We start from the raw sequence: 12,192 nt of genomic DNA, 5'->3' as shown, positions 1-12,192 counted from the left end.
AGCGACCTACTGCCCCCCCCCCACCCTACCTCCCCCAAACAGAAAGGGAGGGGAGGAAGGGAGATGCAAAAGGCCACTGGAGTTACGGGGGGGAAAAGAAAATCAGCTTGTGTCCTATTGCCAGCCTGTAACCAGTTCTGGAGAGAGAGGCTGTGTGTGTGGATGCTGAGTGTGGGCAGCAGGCTGTGACGGTCTCCGCAGTCGAATAGCCCGTAAATTTTTTTTTTCAAATTCATTTGTGGGACATGGGCGTCGCTGGCTGGGCCAACATTTATTGCCCATCCCTAGTTGCCCTTGGAGGGCAGTTGAGAGTCAACCACATTGCTGTGGCTCTGGAGTCACATGTAGGCCAGACCGGGTAAGGACTTCCTTCCCTAAAGGAACATTAGTGAACCAGATGGGGTTTCCCCGACAATGGGTCATCAGTAGATTCTTAATTCCAGATATTTTTTTATTGAATTCAAATTCCAACATCTGCCGTGGCGGGATTCGAACCCGGGTCCCCCAGAACATTAGCCGAGTTTCTGGATTAATAGTCCGGCGATGGAACCACTAGGCTAACGCCTCCCGCTAAATAAATTCACAAGTAAGGAATTGCTGAAGTGGCTCGGGGGCACTTAAGGAAATCCAAGGGCCATGGGAGGTGGGAGAGGAAATTGTCAGCCTTGAACATGTACGAGAGAGAGATTGAATAGGTTGGGACTTTATTCCCTGGAGCGTAGAAGATTGAGGGGAGATTTGATAGAGGTGTATAAGATTTTGATGGGTATAGATAGAGTGAATGCAAGCAGGCTTTTTCCGCTGAGGCTAGGGGAGAAAAGAAACCAGAGGGCAGGGGTTAAGGGTGAAAGGAGAAAAGTTTAAAGGGAATATTAGGGGGGGCTTCTTCACGCAGAGAGTGGTGGGAGTGTGGAATGAGCTGCCGGATAAAGTGGTAAATACGGGGTCACTTTTAACATTTAAGAAAAACTTGGACGGGTTCATGGATGAGAGGGGTGTGGAGGGATATGGTCCAAGTGCAGGTCAGTGGGACTAGGCATAAAATGGTTCGGCACAGACAAGAAGGGCCAAAAGGCCTGTTTCTGAGCTGTAATTTTCTATGGTTCTATGTTGAATGGTGGAGCAGGCTTGGGAGGGGGGCAGTAAGGCCTACTCCTGCTCCTATATCTTACGACCCCCAATAGGCAAGTTACTAGAACGGCTGGTGGAATCTAGTGTAACCCAGCGGGAGTATACGCCAGGGCAGTGAGTGCAGAAACTGGGAGAGGAAAGCTCTCTGGTAAGTCGAAAAGAGCCCGTAACTGGGAGTGCGAATCCAAGAGGAGTTTATAATAGATTGTAGATACAACTACTGGTGGTACAGGCTTCTCTCTTTGTAATGTTGGAGCTGGAATCTCATTGTGGACTGTTTTTCTTTTGGCAGATCCATCCACAAACATCTCCCAGGCAATTGAGATAACGTGAGTCATTATTTACTTCAGAGCAGCGCAAGAATCACAGGACAAGGTCAGTCTCGCTGTGCTTCTGCCTTCCTGGTCGTCACATGACAATCTGCTGGGGTTGTTGACCAATCATATCCGTTGGCGGTTGGTTCGACAACTGACCCGGACACGAGGCAAGAAAACCCAGCCCTAGTGGACATCTTTGGAAACCAAGATTCCACAGACAGCCGTTACTTCCAACTCCGTCACACTCACCGCAGGACCTGTCTCAGGTCACCGTGTGCCACCTTGCTTCACCCGAGGTCAGATGTTAAACCGAGATCCTGTCGGCCTGTTTGGGTGGATGCATCTCGGAGAGAAGCAAGGCAGTTCCTCCCCCCGCCTTCCATAGAACCATAGAAAATTACAGCTCAGAAACAGGCCTTTTGGCCCTTCTTGTCTGTGCCGAACCATTTTTTGCCTAGTCCCACTGACCTGCACTTGGACCATATCCCTCCACACCCCTCTCACCCATGAACCCGTCGAAGTTTTTCTTAAATGTTAAAAGTGACCCCGCATTTACCACTTTATCCGGCAGCTCATTCCACACTCCCACCACTCTCTGCGTGAAGAAGCCCCCCCTAATATTCCCTTTAAACTTTTCTCCTTTCACCCTTAACCCATGCCCTCTGGTTTTTTTCTCCCCTAGCCTCAGCGGAAAAAGCCTGCTTGCATTCACTCTATCTATACCCATCAAAATCTTATACACCTCTATCAAATCTCCCCTCAATCTTCTACGCTCCAGGGAATAAAGTCCCAACCTATTCAATCTCTCTCTGTAACATCTTCCCTCCCCCCGCCCCCGCTGTCCTGGCCAAAATCCACAAAGGGTTGTGTACGTAGCCTAGTCCACCACCAGCCTCCCATCCATCCCGTCTACACTTCCCGCTGCCTCGGAAAAGCAGCTAGCATAAATCAAGGACCCCACGCAACCCGGGCATTCTCTCTTCCACCTTCTTCTGTCGGGAAAAAGGTACAAAAGTCCAAGTACACGTACCTACCGACTCGAGAACAGCTTCTTCCGTGCTGCCATCAACCATATATTAAGTTGATCTTTCTCTACACCCTAGCTGTGACGGTGACACTACATTCTGCGCCCTCTCCTTTCCTCCTCCCCTATGTGCTCTATGAACGGTATGCTTTGTATGCGCGCAAGAAACAATACTTTTCACTGTATCCCAACACATGTGACAATAATATTCAAATCAGAATCAACCCCTCAATCAACACAGGTTATCCAGTCATGATCACATTGCAGTTTGTGGGATCTTGCTGTGCGCAAAATGGCAGCTGCCTTTCCTACTTTACAACAGTGCCCACTCTTCCAAAACAAAAAACCCCTTTGTTGGCTGTAATGTGCTTTGGGGCATCCTGAGATCACGATAGGTGCTATATCATAGAATTCTACGGTGCAGAAGGAGGCCATTTGGCCCATCGAGTCTGCGCCAACAACAATCACACCCAGGCCCTATTTCCGTAACCCCATAACCCCATGCATTTACCCTAGCTAGTCCCCCTGACACTAAGGGGCATTTTCGCATGGCCAATCCACCTAATCCGCACATCTTTGGAGTGTGGGAGGAAACCGAAGCACCCGGAGGAAACCCACACAGACACGGGGAGACCGTGCAGACTCCACACAGACAGTGGCCCGAGGCTGTAATCGAACCCAGGTCCCTGGCACTGTGAGGCAGCAGAGCTAACCACTGTGCCGCCTCAATGCAAGTCTCTTGTCTTCTTCCATGTAAAAATCATAGAACCTCTACAGTGCAGGAGGCCATTCGGCCCATCGAGCCTGCACCAACAACAATCCCACCCATGCCCCCTAACCCCATGTATTTACCATGCTAATCCCCCTGACAAGTAAAGGACAATTTAGCATGGCCAATCCACCTAACCTACACATCTTTGGACATTAAGAGACAAGTTAGCATGGTCATCTTAAGAACAGCAAGTGAGGCAGAGAGGTTTAAAGTTTATTTATCGGTGTCACAAGTAAGGCTTACATTAACACTGCAATGAAGTTACTGTGAAATTCCCCTAGTCGCCACACTCCGGCGCCTGTTCGGATCAATGCACCCTAACCAGCACGCTTTTCAGATTGTGGGAGGAAAACCAGAGCACCCGGAGAAAACCCATGCAGACACGGGGAGAACATGCAAACTCCACACAGTGACCCAAGCCGGGAATCGAACCCATGTCCCTGATGCTGTGAGGCAGCAGTGCCAACCACTGTGCCACCGTGCCGCTCCAATCCACCCTAACCCGCACATCTTTGGAGTGTGGGAGGAAACCGGATGACCCGGAGGAAACCCACTCAGACATGGGGAGAACGTGCAAACTCCCCACAGTCACCCCAGGCTGGAATTGAACCTGGGTCCCTGGCGCTGTGGCGGAGCAGTGTTAACCACTGTGCCACCATTCCGCCCACGTCATGGGGAATCAGAGAGGAAAGTCAGAATTGATTATCAGCCGGGGATTTTTGTCAATGGCGCCGCAGAGCGAGCATCATACTGCAGTTCCTGCCGCCCTCTTCGAACACAGCCAGCTCGAGGTTATACAGGGGTTTGCTGCAGGATCCCAGGGTAACTCACAGAGGCATAACTGTGGGAAATGGGACTCTGAACTGTGGGATGGGCAGCCTAAAGATTGGGTCAAAGTGTTGAGTTTTGTAGGGTCTTAATAGAGGGAAGGGAGTTGGAGAGGCAGAGGGAGGGATGAGGGAGTAAGTTTCAGAACACGTGGCCAAGGTAGTTGAGGGCACAGTTGGCCAGTGGAGGGGAATACACAGGAATGTTCCAGTGCAGGAGGAGGCCATTTGGCCCATCGTGTCTGCACCAGCTCTCCCAATGAGCATCATGACTTAGTCCCTACCTTTTACCCCTTTACTCCCTGCACATTGTTTCTGTTCAACTAATCATCCAACGCCCTCTCGAATGCCTCGATTGAAGCTGCCTCCACCACACTCCCAGGCAGCGTATTCCAGACCCCCGACCACTCGCTGGGTGAGAAAGGGTTTTTTCCTCACATCACATTTGCTTCTTTTGCAAATCACTCCGTGTCCCTCTCATTCTCGATCCTTTTACGAGCGGGAACTGTAGGGATTCTATGATTCTACGTAAATACAGTGGCTACAAGGGCAGCTCAGAGGCTGGGAATACTGCGGCGAGTAACTCACCTCCTGACTCCCTAAAGCCTGTCCACCATCTACAAGGCACAAGTCAGGAGTGTGATGGAATACTCCCCACTTGCCTGGATGGGTGCGGCTCCAACAACACTCAAGAAGCTCAACACCATCCAGGACAAAGCAGCCCCGCTTAATTGGCCCCCCATCCACAAACATCCACTCCCTCCACCACCGACACACAGTAGCAGCAGTGTGTACCGTCTACAAGATGCACTGCAGCGACTCACCAAGGCTTCTTAGACAACACCTTCCAAACCCATGACCTCCATCATCTAGAAAGACAAGCTCAGTAGACACATGGGAACACCACCACCTGCAGGTTCCCTTCCAAGCCACACACCATTCTGCCTTGGAAATGTGCCTGCTGTTCCTTCACTGTCGTTGGGTCAAAATCCTGGAACTCTCTCCCTAACAGCACGGTGGGTGGACATACACCAGAGGCACTGCAGCGGGTTCAAGAAGGCGGCTCACCACCACCTTCTCAAGGGCAATTAGGGATGGGCAATAAATGCTGGACTAGCCAGTAATGCCCACATACCTTGAATGAATAAAGAACCCAGGATTCTTCCTCATGTTAATGGCTCTAGCAACGTTGGAAGGTCAATAAGCAGTGGATGGTGGGTTTTTAACAGGAATACAGATCCGTCTCCAACTATCACAGTGCACAAAGTGGTGGAAATGTCGGGAGTTGATTCCTAAATGCCAGGAGAGTTGAGAGGAGAGAATTAACATCCTACACTTGTGGAGGAGGATGAATATAGTCTTTGTTTCCAGATATGATAGAGCAAGAGATGGTAGTTTCCAGGGTCAGAGTAAAGAGAGAGATCAGCTTCCAGAGGAGAGGTGAGGCAAAGAGAAAGATAGTAGAGAAAGATGGAGGGTTGGAGAGTCCCACAAGGGTTAGATACAGAGTAAAGCACCCTCGACACTGTCCCCCATCAAACACTCCGAGGACAGATACAGCACGGGGTTAGATACAGAGTAAAGCTCCCTCTACACTGTCCCCATCAAACACTCCCAGGACAGGTACTGCACGGGGTTAGATACAGAGTAAAGCCCCCTCTACACTGTCCCCATCAAACATTCCCAGGACAGGTACAGCACAGGGTTAGATACAGAGTAAAGCTCCCTCTATACTGTCCCCATCAAACACTCCCAGTACAGGTACAGCACGGGGTTAGATACAGAGTAAAGCTCCCTCTACACTGTCCCCCATCAAACATTCCCAGGACAGGTACAGCACAGGGTTAGATACAGAGTAAAGCTCCCTCTATACTGTCCCCATCAAACACTCCCAGTACAGGTACAGCACGGGGTTAGATACAGAGTAAAGCTCCCTCTACACTGTCCCCCATCAAACACTCCCAGGACAGGTACAGCACGGGGCTAGATACAGAGTAAAGCTCCCTCTACACTGTCCCCCATCAAACACTCCCAGTACAGGTACAGCACGGGGTTAGATACAGAGTAAAGCTCCCTCTGCGCCGACCCCATCAAACACTCCCAGGACAGGTACAGCACGGGGTTAGACACAGAGTAAAGCTCCCTCTACACTGTCCCCATCAAACACTCCCAGGACAGGTACAGCACGGGGTTAGATACAGAGTAAAGCTCCCTCTATACTGTCCCCATCAAACACTCCCAGGACAGGTACAGCACGGGGTTAGATACAGAGTAAAGCTCCCTCTATACTGTCCCCATCAAACACTCCCAGGACAGGTACAGCACGGGGTTAGATACAGAGTAAAGCTCCCTCTACACTGTCCCCCCATCAAACACTCCCAGGACAGGTACAGCACGGGGTTAGATACAGAGTAAAGCTGCCTCTACACTGTCCCCATCAAACACTCCCAGGACAGGTACAGCACGGGGTTAGATACAGAGTAAAGCTCCCTCTACACTGTCCCCCCATCAAACACTCCCAGGACAGGTACAGCACGGGGTTAGATACAGAGTAAAGCTGTGTGTACAGAAAGACAGAAAGCCCAGGGTGGGTTTGTAAACACTGATGCGCACACGCACAAAGAGATCTATAAACGCCAGTTACTCACGCATACCCACAGAGACTGCATTATTCAGCTGTCGTGCACATGGAGCAGTTACTGAGTGTTGGAATATCATTCCCTGTGTATACAAATACCTTTGAACAGATCTTGCTGATTGTCCCAGTCTGCTTGCTGTACTGCATGTTGATACACAACATTCTCACCCGCGCTTCTGTCCCTCCAAGCTCCACTGGAAAGCAGCAGATTGGCGGGTACTGCTTTTAGATTTTTATTGCCGGTGTTCAAATCCCTCCATGGGATCAGCCCTGCCCATCTCTGTAACCTCTTGCAGCCTCAGAACCCTTCCCAATCTCCTGTCTTCCTCTACCTCAGGGTTTATGCTCATCTTCACTGATCGCAATTGCTGGCCATCCCATTTTCATAGCATCATAGAATGCCTACAGTGCAGAAGGAGGCCATTCAGCCCAACGAGTCTGTACCGATTCTCCAAGAGAGTGTCCCACTCAGGCCCTATCCCCATAACACCACCCACCCACCTTGCTAATCCACTAACCTGCACATCTTGGGACACTAAAGGACAATGTATCATGGCCAATCCACCTAACCTGCAGCTCTTTGGAGTGTGGGAGGAAACTGAAGCACCCGGAGGAAACCCACGCAGACACGGGGAGAATGTGCAGACTCCGCACAGACAGTGACCCAAGGCCGGAATTGAACCTGGGTCACTGGCGCTGTGAAGCAGCAGTGCTAGAGGCAGCACGGTGGCACAGTGGTTAGCACTGCTGCCTCACAGTGCCAGGGACCTGGGTTCGATTCCCGACTTGGGTGACTGTGTGGAGTTTGCACGTTGCCTGCGTGGGTTTCCTCCGGGTGCTCCTGTTTCCTCCCACAGTCTGAAAGACGTGCTGGTTTAGGGTGCATTGACCCGAACAGGCGCCGGAGTGTGGCGACTAGGGGAATTTCACAGTAACTTCATTGCAGTGTTAATGTAAGCCTTACTTGTGACTAATAAACAAACTTTACTTTACTAACCACTGTGCCGGGTTATTGAGGGGACTGTCTGCCCCTCGACCGTGGCTACGTTCACCCACGCAGTGTCCACCGACATGCATCAGGCCCGGTGGGCGCTGTGGTGGGGAACCGGAGTACATCCTTTGACATCTTCTTGTTACAGCGCCCCACCCGGAGCCATCACCCCCCTCTCAGGTTTGTTTTATTTATTGATTTTCCGTTTTATTAAAAGGGGAAGCTAGATAAACACATGGGAGGGGGGAAGAAAGGAATAGCACGTGGTGATAGGGCGAAATGAGGAGGAGGTGGAGGAGGGTCCAGAGGAGCTTAAACAGCAGAATGAGCCAATGGATGGTGTTGGGAGTTGGGACTAACAGCGGAACACTCAGGGCTCCCACCAAGTGTATTCCTGGAAGTTCAGTCATGAGTTGCTCCCTCCACCCATTAGTCGGCCAACACATCCATCCTTGTGACATACGGCCTTCCTACACCAATCAGAAAGCACAAAGACTCATTTACCCAATTGGATGATGCTGGACTGTCAGCCAATCAGCCTTTTCCCCTATTGTCAACCTTTTTATCTCTGGGTAATGAGAAATGTTTTTAAAAATCCTTTTTAAAATAACAATCTTTTTTAATGAGCTAATGGTAATTCAGGATCACACACAGCAGAGTCCTGGAGAATGATCTTCAATCTCCAAAGATGTGTAGGTTAGGTGGATTGGCCGTGTTAAATTGCCCCTTGGAGTCCAAAGAAGTGCAGGTCAGGTGGATTGGCCATGCTAAATTGCCCCTTGGTGTCCAAAGATGTGTAGGTTAGGTGGATTGGGCATGCTAAATTGCCCCTTGGTGTCCAAAGATGTGTAGGTTAGGTGGATTGGCCATGCTAAATTGCCCCTTGGTGTCCAAAGATGTGTAGGTTAGGTGGATTGGCCATGCTAAATTGCCCCTTAGTGTCAGGGGGACTAGCTAGGGTAAATGCATGGGATTATGGGGATAGGGCCCGAGTGGGATTGTTGTCAATCCAGGCTCGATGGGTGGAATGGCCTCCTTCTGCACTATAGGGATTCTATGAAAGGATTCCTGGAGATTCCAGGCCAATCCTGGAGGATTGGCAACACCAGCCGGCAGTGCAGATCCTGGAAGAATTCGGCCAGTCAAATTTGGATTTCTGTTTGTCATTTTGCGAGGGCTTCCAAACTATTTTAATCTTGGAGCTGTAAAAGGCAGAAGCCGAGCCAGAATCCTGTTGATCCCTTCAGGACTTGGTTTAAACGCAAAAGGGTTTTCTACCATTCTGGGGAGAACATTCCACTCTCCCCTTGGTTTCTCCAAGGGAAAGGCAGAAAGCAGTGGCCTCGATCAGTGTAGCCCCTCCAGGTGAGGTCATGGAGCCTGGGTCACACGAGGACAACCTGGAGATATCATCAGACGCGTACAGCCTCCAGCCCTAGGATAAGATTAGTGTGCAGATTAGATGTTCCTTTCCTGAGATTTAAGGCAAGGACTCTGCCGCTGTCAGGAGAGTCTACTGCGCGTGGTGTGAGAGAGTGCTGATTTCTACGGGGGTATCACTGTCAGTGTTTTTAAGTTTTAAAGTTTATTTATTAGTGGCACAAGTAGGCTTACATTAACACTGCAATAAAGTTACAGTGAAAATCCTCTAGTCGCCACACTAGGGCGGCACGATAGCACGGTGGTTAGCACTGCTGCTTCACAGCTCCAGGGACCTGGGTTCGATTCCCGGCTTGGGTCACTGTCTGTGTGGAGTTTGCACGTTCCCCTTGTGTCTGTGTGGGTTTCCTCCCACAGTCCAAAGATGTGTGGGTTAGGTTGATTGGCCATGCTAAAAATTGCCCCTTAGTGTCCTGAGGTGCGTAGGTTAGAGGGATTAGTGGGTAAATATATAGGGATATGGGGGTAGGGCATGGGTGGGATTGTGGTCGGTGCAAACTCGATGGGCCGAATGGCCTCTTTCTGTACTGTAGGGATTCTATGATGACTTCCACAGTCCAAAGATGTGCTGGTTAGGTGCATAGGGAGAATTTAGCATGGCCAGTGTACCCGAACAGGAGTGTGGCGACTAGGGGATTTTCACAGTAACTTCATTGCAGTGTTAATGTAAGCCTTACTTGTGACACTAATAAATAAACATATTGACCACTCCAGGATCTCTCTCTCCCCCCTGATCACTGCGGGATCTCTTCCCCCTCTCCCAATCACTCCAGGATCCCTCTCCCCGCATCACTCCAGGATCTCGCTCTCCACCTGATCACTCCAGATTTCTCCCTTGCTCTAAGCCCAACCTCCAACTCAGAAAAAAAACTAGCAATCATAGAATCAAAGAAATCCTACAGTTCAGAAGGAGGCCACTCGGCCCATCGAGCTGAACCTGCACCGACCGCAATCCCACCCAGGCTCTATCCCCACAACCCCATTGCATTTACCCTAGCTCGTCCCCCTGGTGCTAAGGGACAATTCAGCACGGCCAATCCACCCTAACCCGCACATCTTCCAGACTGTGGGAGGAAACTGGAGCACCCGGAGGAAACCCACGCAGACACGGGGAGAACGTGCAGACTCCGCACAGACAGTGACCCGGGAATCGAACCCGGGTCCCTGGCGCTGTGAGGCAGCAGTGCTAACCACTCTGGATTACCACCCTCTTGCTGAAGATATCTTAAAGGAAAACAGCAGGCAGAAAATACTGAGGAGGTCAGGCAGCCTCTTTGGAGAGAGGAACAGGAGTTCAGCCTCTCAGCTACACAGATGTGCTGAGAATGTCCAGCGTTTTGCACTCTCTCAGAGCTGATTGGGACAGGCAATGTGGGTTGGGGGGGGGGGGGGGGGCACAAACACAAGGAGGGCATCACTTACCCTGTCCCTTGCCTCCCGCCTTGTCCCCCAGGGTGTCAAAGCGGTGTACCTCCTTGGCATAATAGTCCTCCTGGGTGGCAGCGAGGGGCGGCTGTTCCTTCTCCAGCAGCTCCCTGGTGCTGTTGTACAGCACCATCACCTCGTTGGTGACGGTCACCTGCTCGGCCTTGGGGGGGCTGGACAGCTTGAGTTTGCTGAGAATCTGGCCCCGGATGGCCTCGATCCGCTTCTTCCGGATCTGCTCCATGTCGATGGTCTTGCAGGTGGAGAGGGACAGGGCGACGGGCAGAATGTCCCACAGCAGGACAAGGAGAGGGAGGAGGACCCAGCACTGCATCCTTGTCCCTGGCCAGAAAGTGACACAATGACTCCTCCAAACAGGGGCTGCTGGCTGACGATTTATCGGTTACAGGAGAGAGAGAGAGAGAGAGAGAACAAAATATTCTTGACAGTAGCAGCCAAATCCGGGAGGCAAAGCCCCAATTTCAAATCAGAATGAAGCAACTTCAAGCTTAAATGATGATACACTTTCCTCTCCAAGGCAAACTCCAAAACATGTCAGGGGAGAAAAGAAACAGCAAAGCAACTATGTAGCTGTGTGTTGGTTTGATCTTGTCTGACACAACAAAAAGTTTTGTGAAACTTCTCTCTCCTCGGAAATTGCTGCGAATTTGGGAGGTAGAATTTTAGTAAACGCTCCACACACAAACACAGAGAGAGAGAGGTCACAGACTGGTTGTTGGAGGCTCTTGGCTCATGTGGGCGAGGGATTGAGAATTTATAAAGCCCCACGCCTCCCAGGAAATGGGTGTGGTGTTTAACAGCTGTGTGTAACAGACTTGCGTCTCTCGTTCAGAATGTCTGCAAATCATTTCCTTCAAATGCAATAAGAGGTTTTTTTTTTCTTAAATCTCTCTCTCTCTCGCTCTTCCCTCCAACAATCTTCTTGGAACCCCCCCCCCTTCTTTTTTCTGATGGACGGTCATCCTCTGCACAGTTAACTTTCTCTCTCTCTCCCTCCCCAGGGATGCTTTGCCATGACCTGTTTTGTATTTTCAGGGTTTTATGTTTGGGGAAGGTGGGGGGTGCTTCTCCCATTCGGTTTGCCCCTGTGGATGTCCTCAGCGTCAGGGGGCAGCTGTGGAGGGAGCTAAGGCGAGGGGCAGTTTTTGGACTGTACATCGAGGGGACACGGCAGGAAGCGTTCTTGGCCGAGACCAGCAGTCTCTCTCTCTCTCTCGACACAAATGACAGCATTTCCCCCTGCATTTTTTTTTGCAACTTCAACTGACTGCTCCGTTGCAGCATTTGTGCCGAGGCTTCAGCACTTCTGACTGAGCTTTGCACAGGAAAGGCCACCTTGGGTGTACTCATTCCTGCATTGCTAGGAAGCGGGGGGGCAGCCAATCTGTGCACAGCAAGCTCCCACAACGAGCTTGAGGGTCGAATGTTGGCCAGGACGCTGGGGGGGAATTCCCTGCTTTAGTTTCTCCCAGTAAGAAGTCTCACAACACCAGGTTAAAGTCCAACAGTTTTATTTGGTAGCAAATATCATAAGCTTTCGGAGCACTGCTCCTTCGTCAGATGGAGTGGATATACCCCAGTCCAACACCGGCATCTCCACATCATT

At 50.7% G+C, this 12,192-nt stretch overlaps 1 protein-coding gene across 1 annotated transcript in view; it reads right to left on the bottom strand.

The window, feature by feature from the left end:
• LOC144511384 (transforming growth factor beta-1 proprotein-like) overlaps window positions 1–11,318 on the bottom strand; it is a 53,524-nt gene extending 42,206 nt beyond the window's left edge. Inside the window, exon 1 of the mRNA XM_078241687.1 lies at window positions 10,563–11,318. Within this exon, the coding sequence (XP_078097813.1) occupies window positions 10,563–10,899 (337 nt within the window). The 5' untranslated portion in view covers window positions 10,900–11,318. The remainder of the gene's footprint in view (window positions 1–10,562) is intronic.
• Between the last annotated feature and the right edge of the window lie 874 nt (window positions 11,319–12,192).

This window comes from Mustelus asterias, chromosome 24, assembly GCF_964213995.1.
Source record: "Mustelus asterias chromosome 24, sMusAst1.hap1.1, whole genome shotgun sequence".
Lineage (NCBI taxonomy): Eukaryota > Metazoa > Chordata > Chondrichthyes > Carcharhiniformes > Triakidae > Mustelus > Mustelus asterias.
Note: the sequence above shows the minus strand (reverse complement) of the source record. Positions and strands in the feature narration are given on the sequence as shown.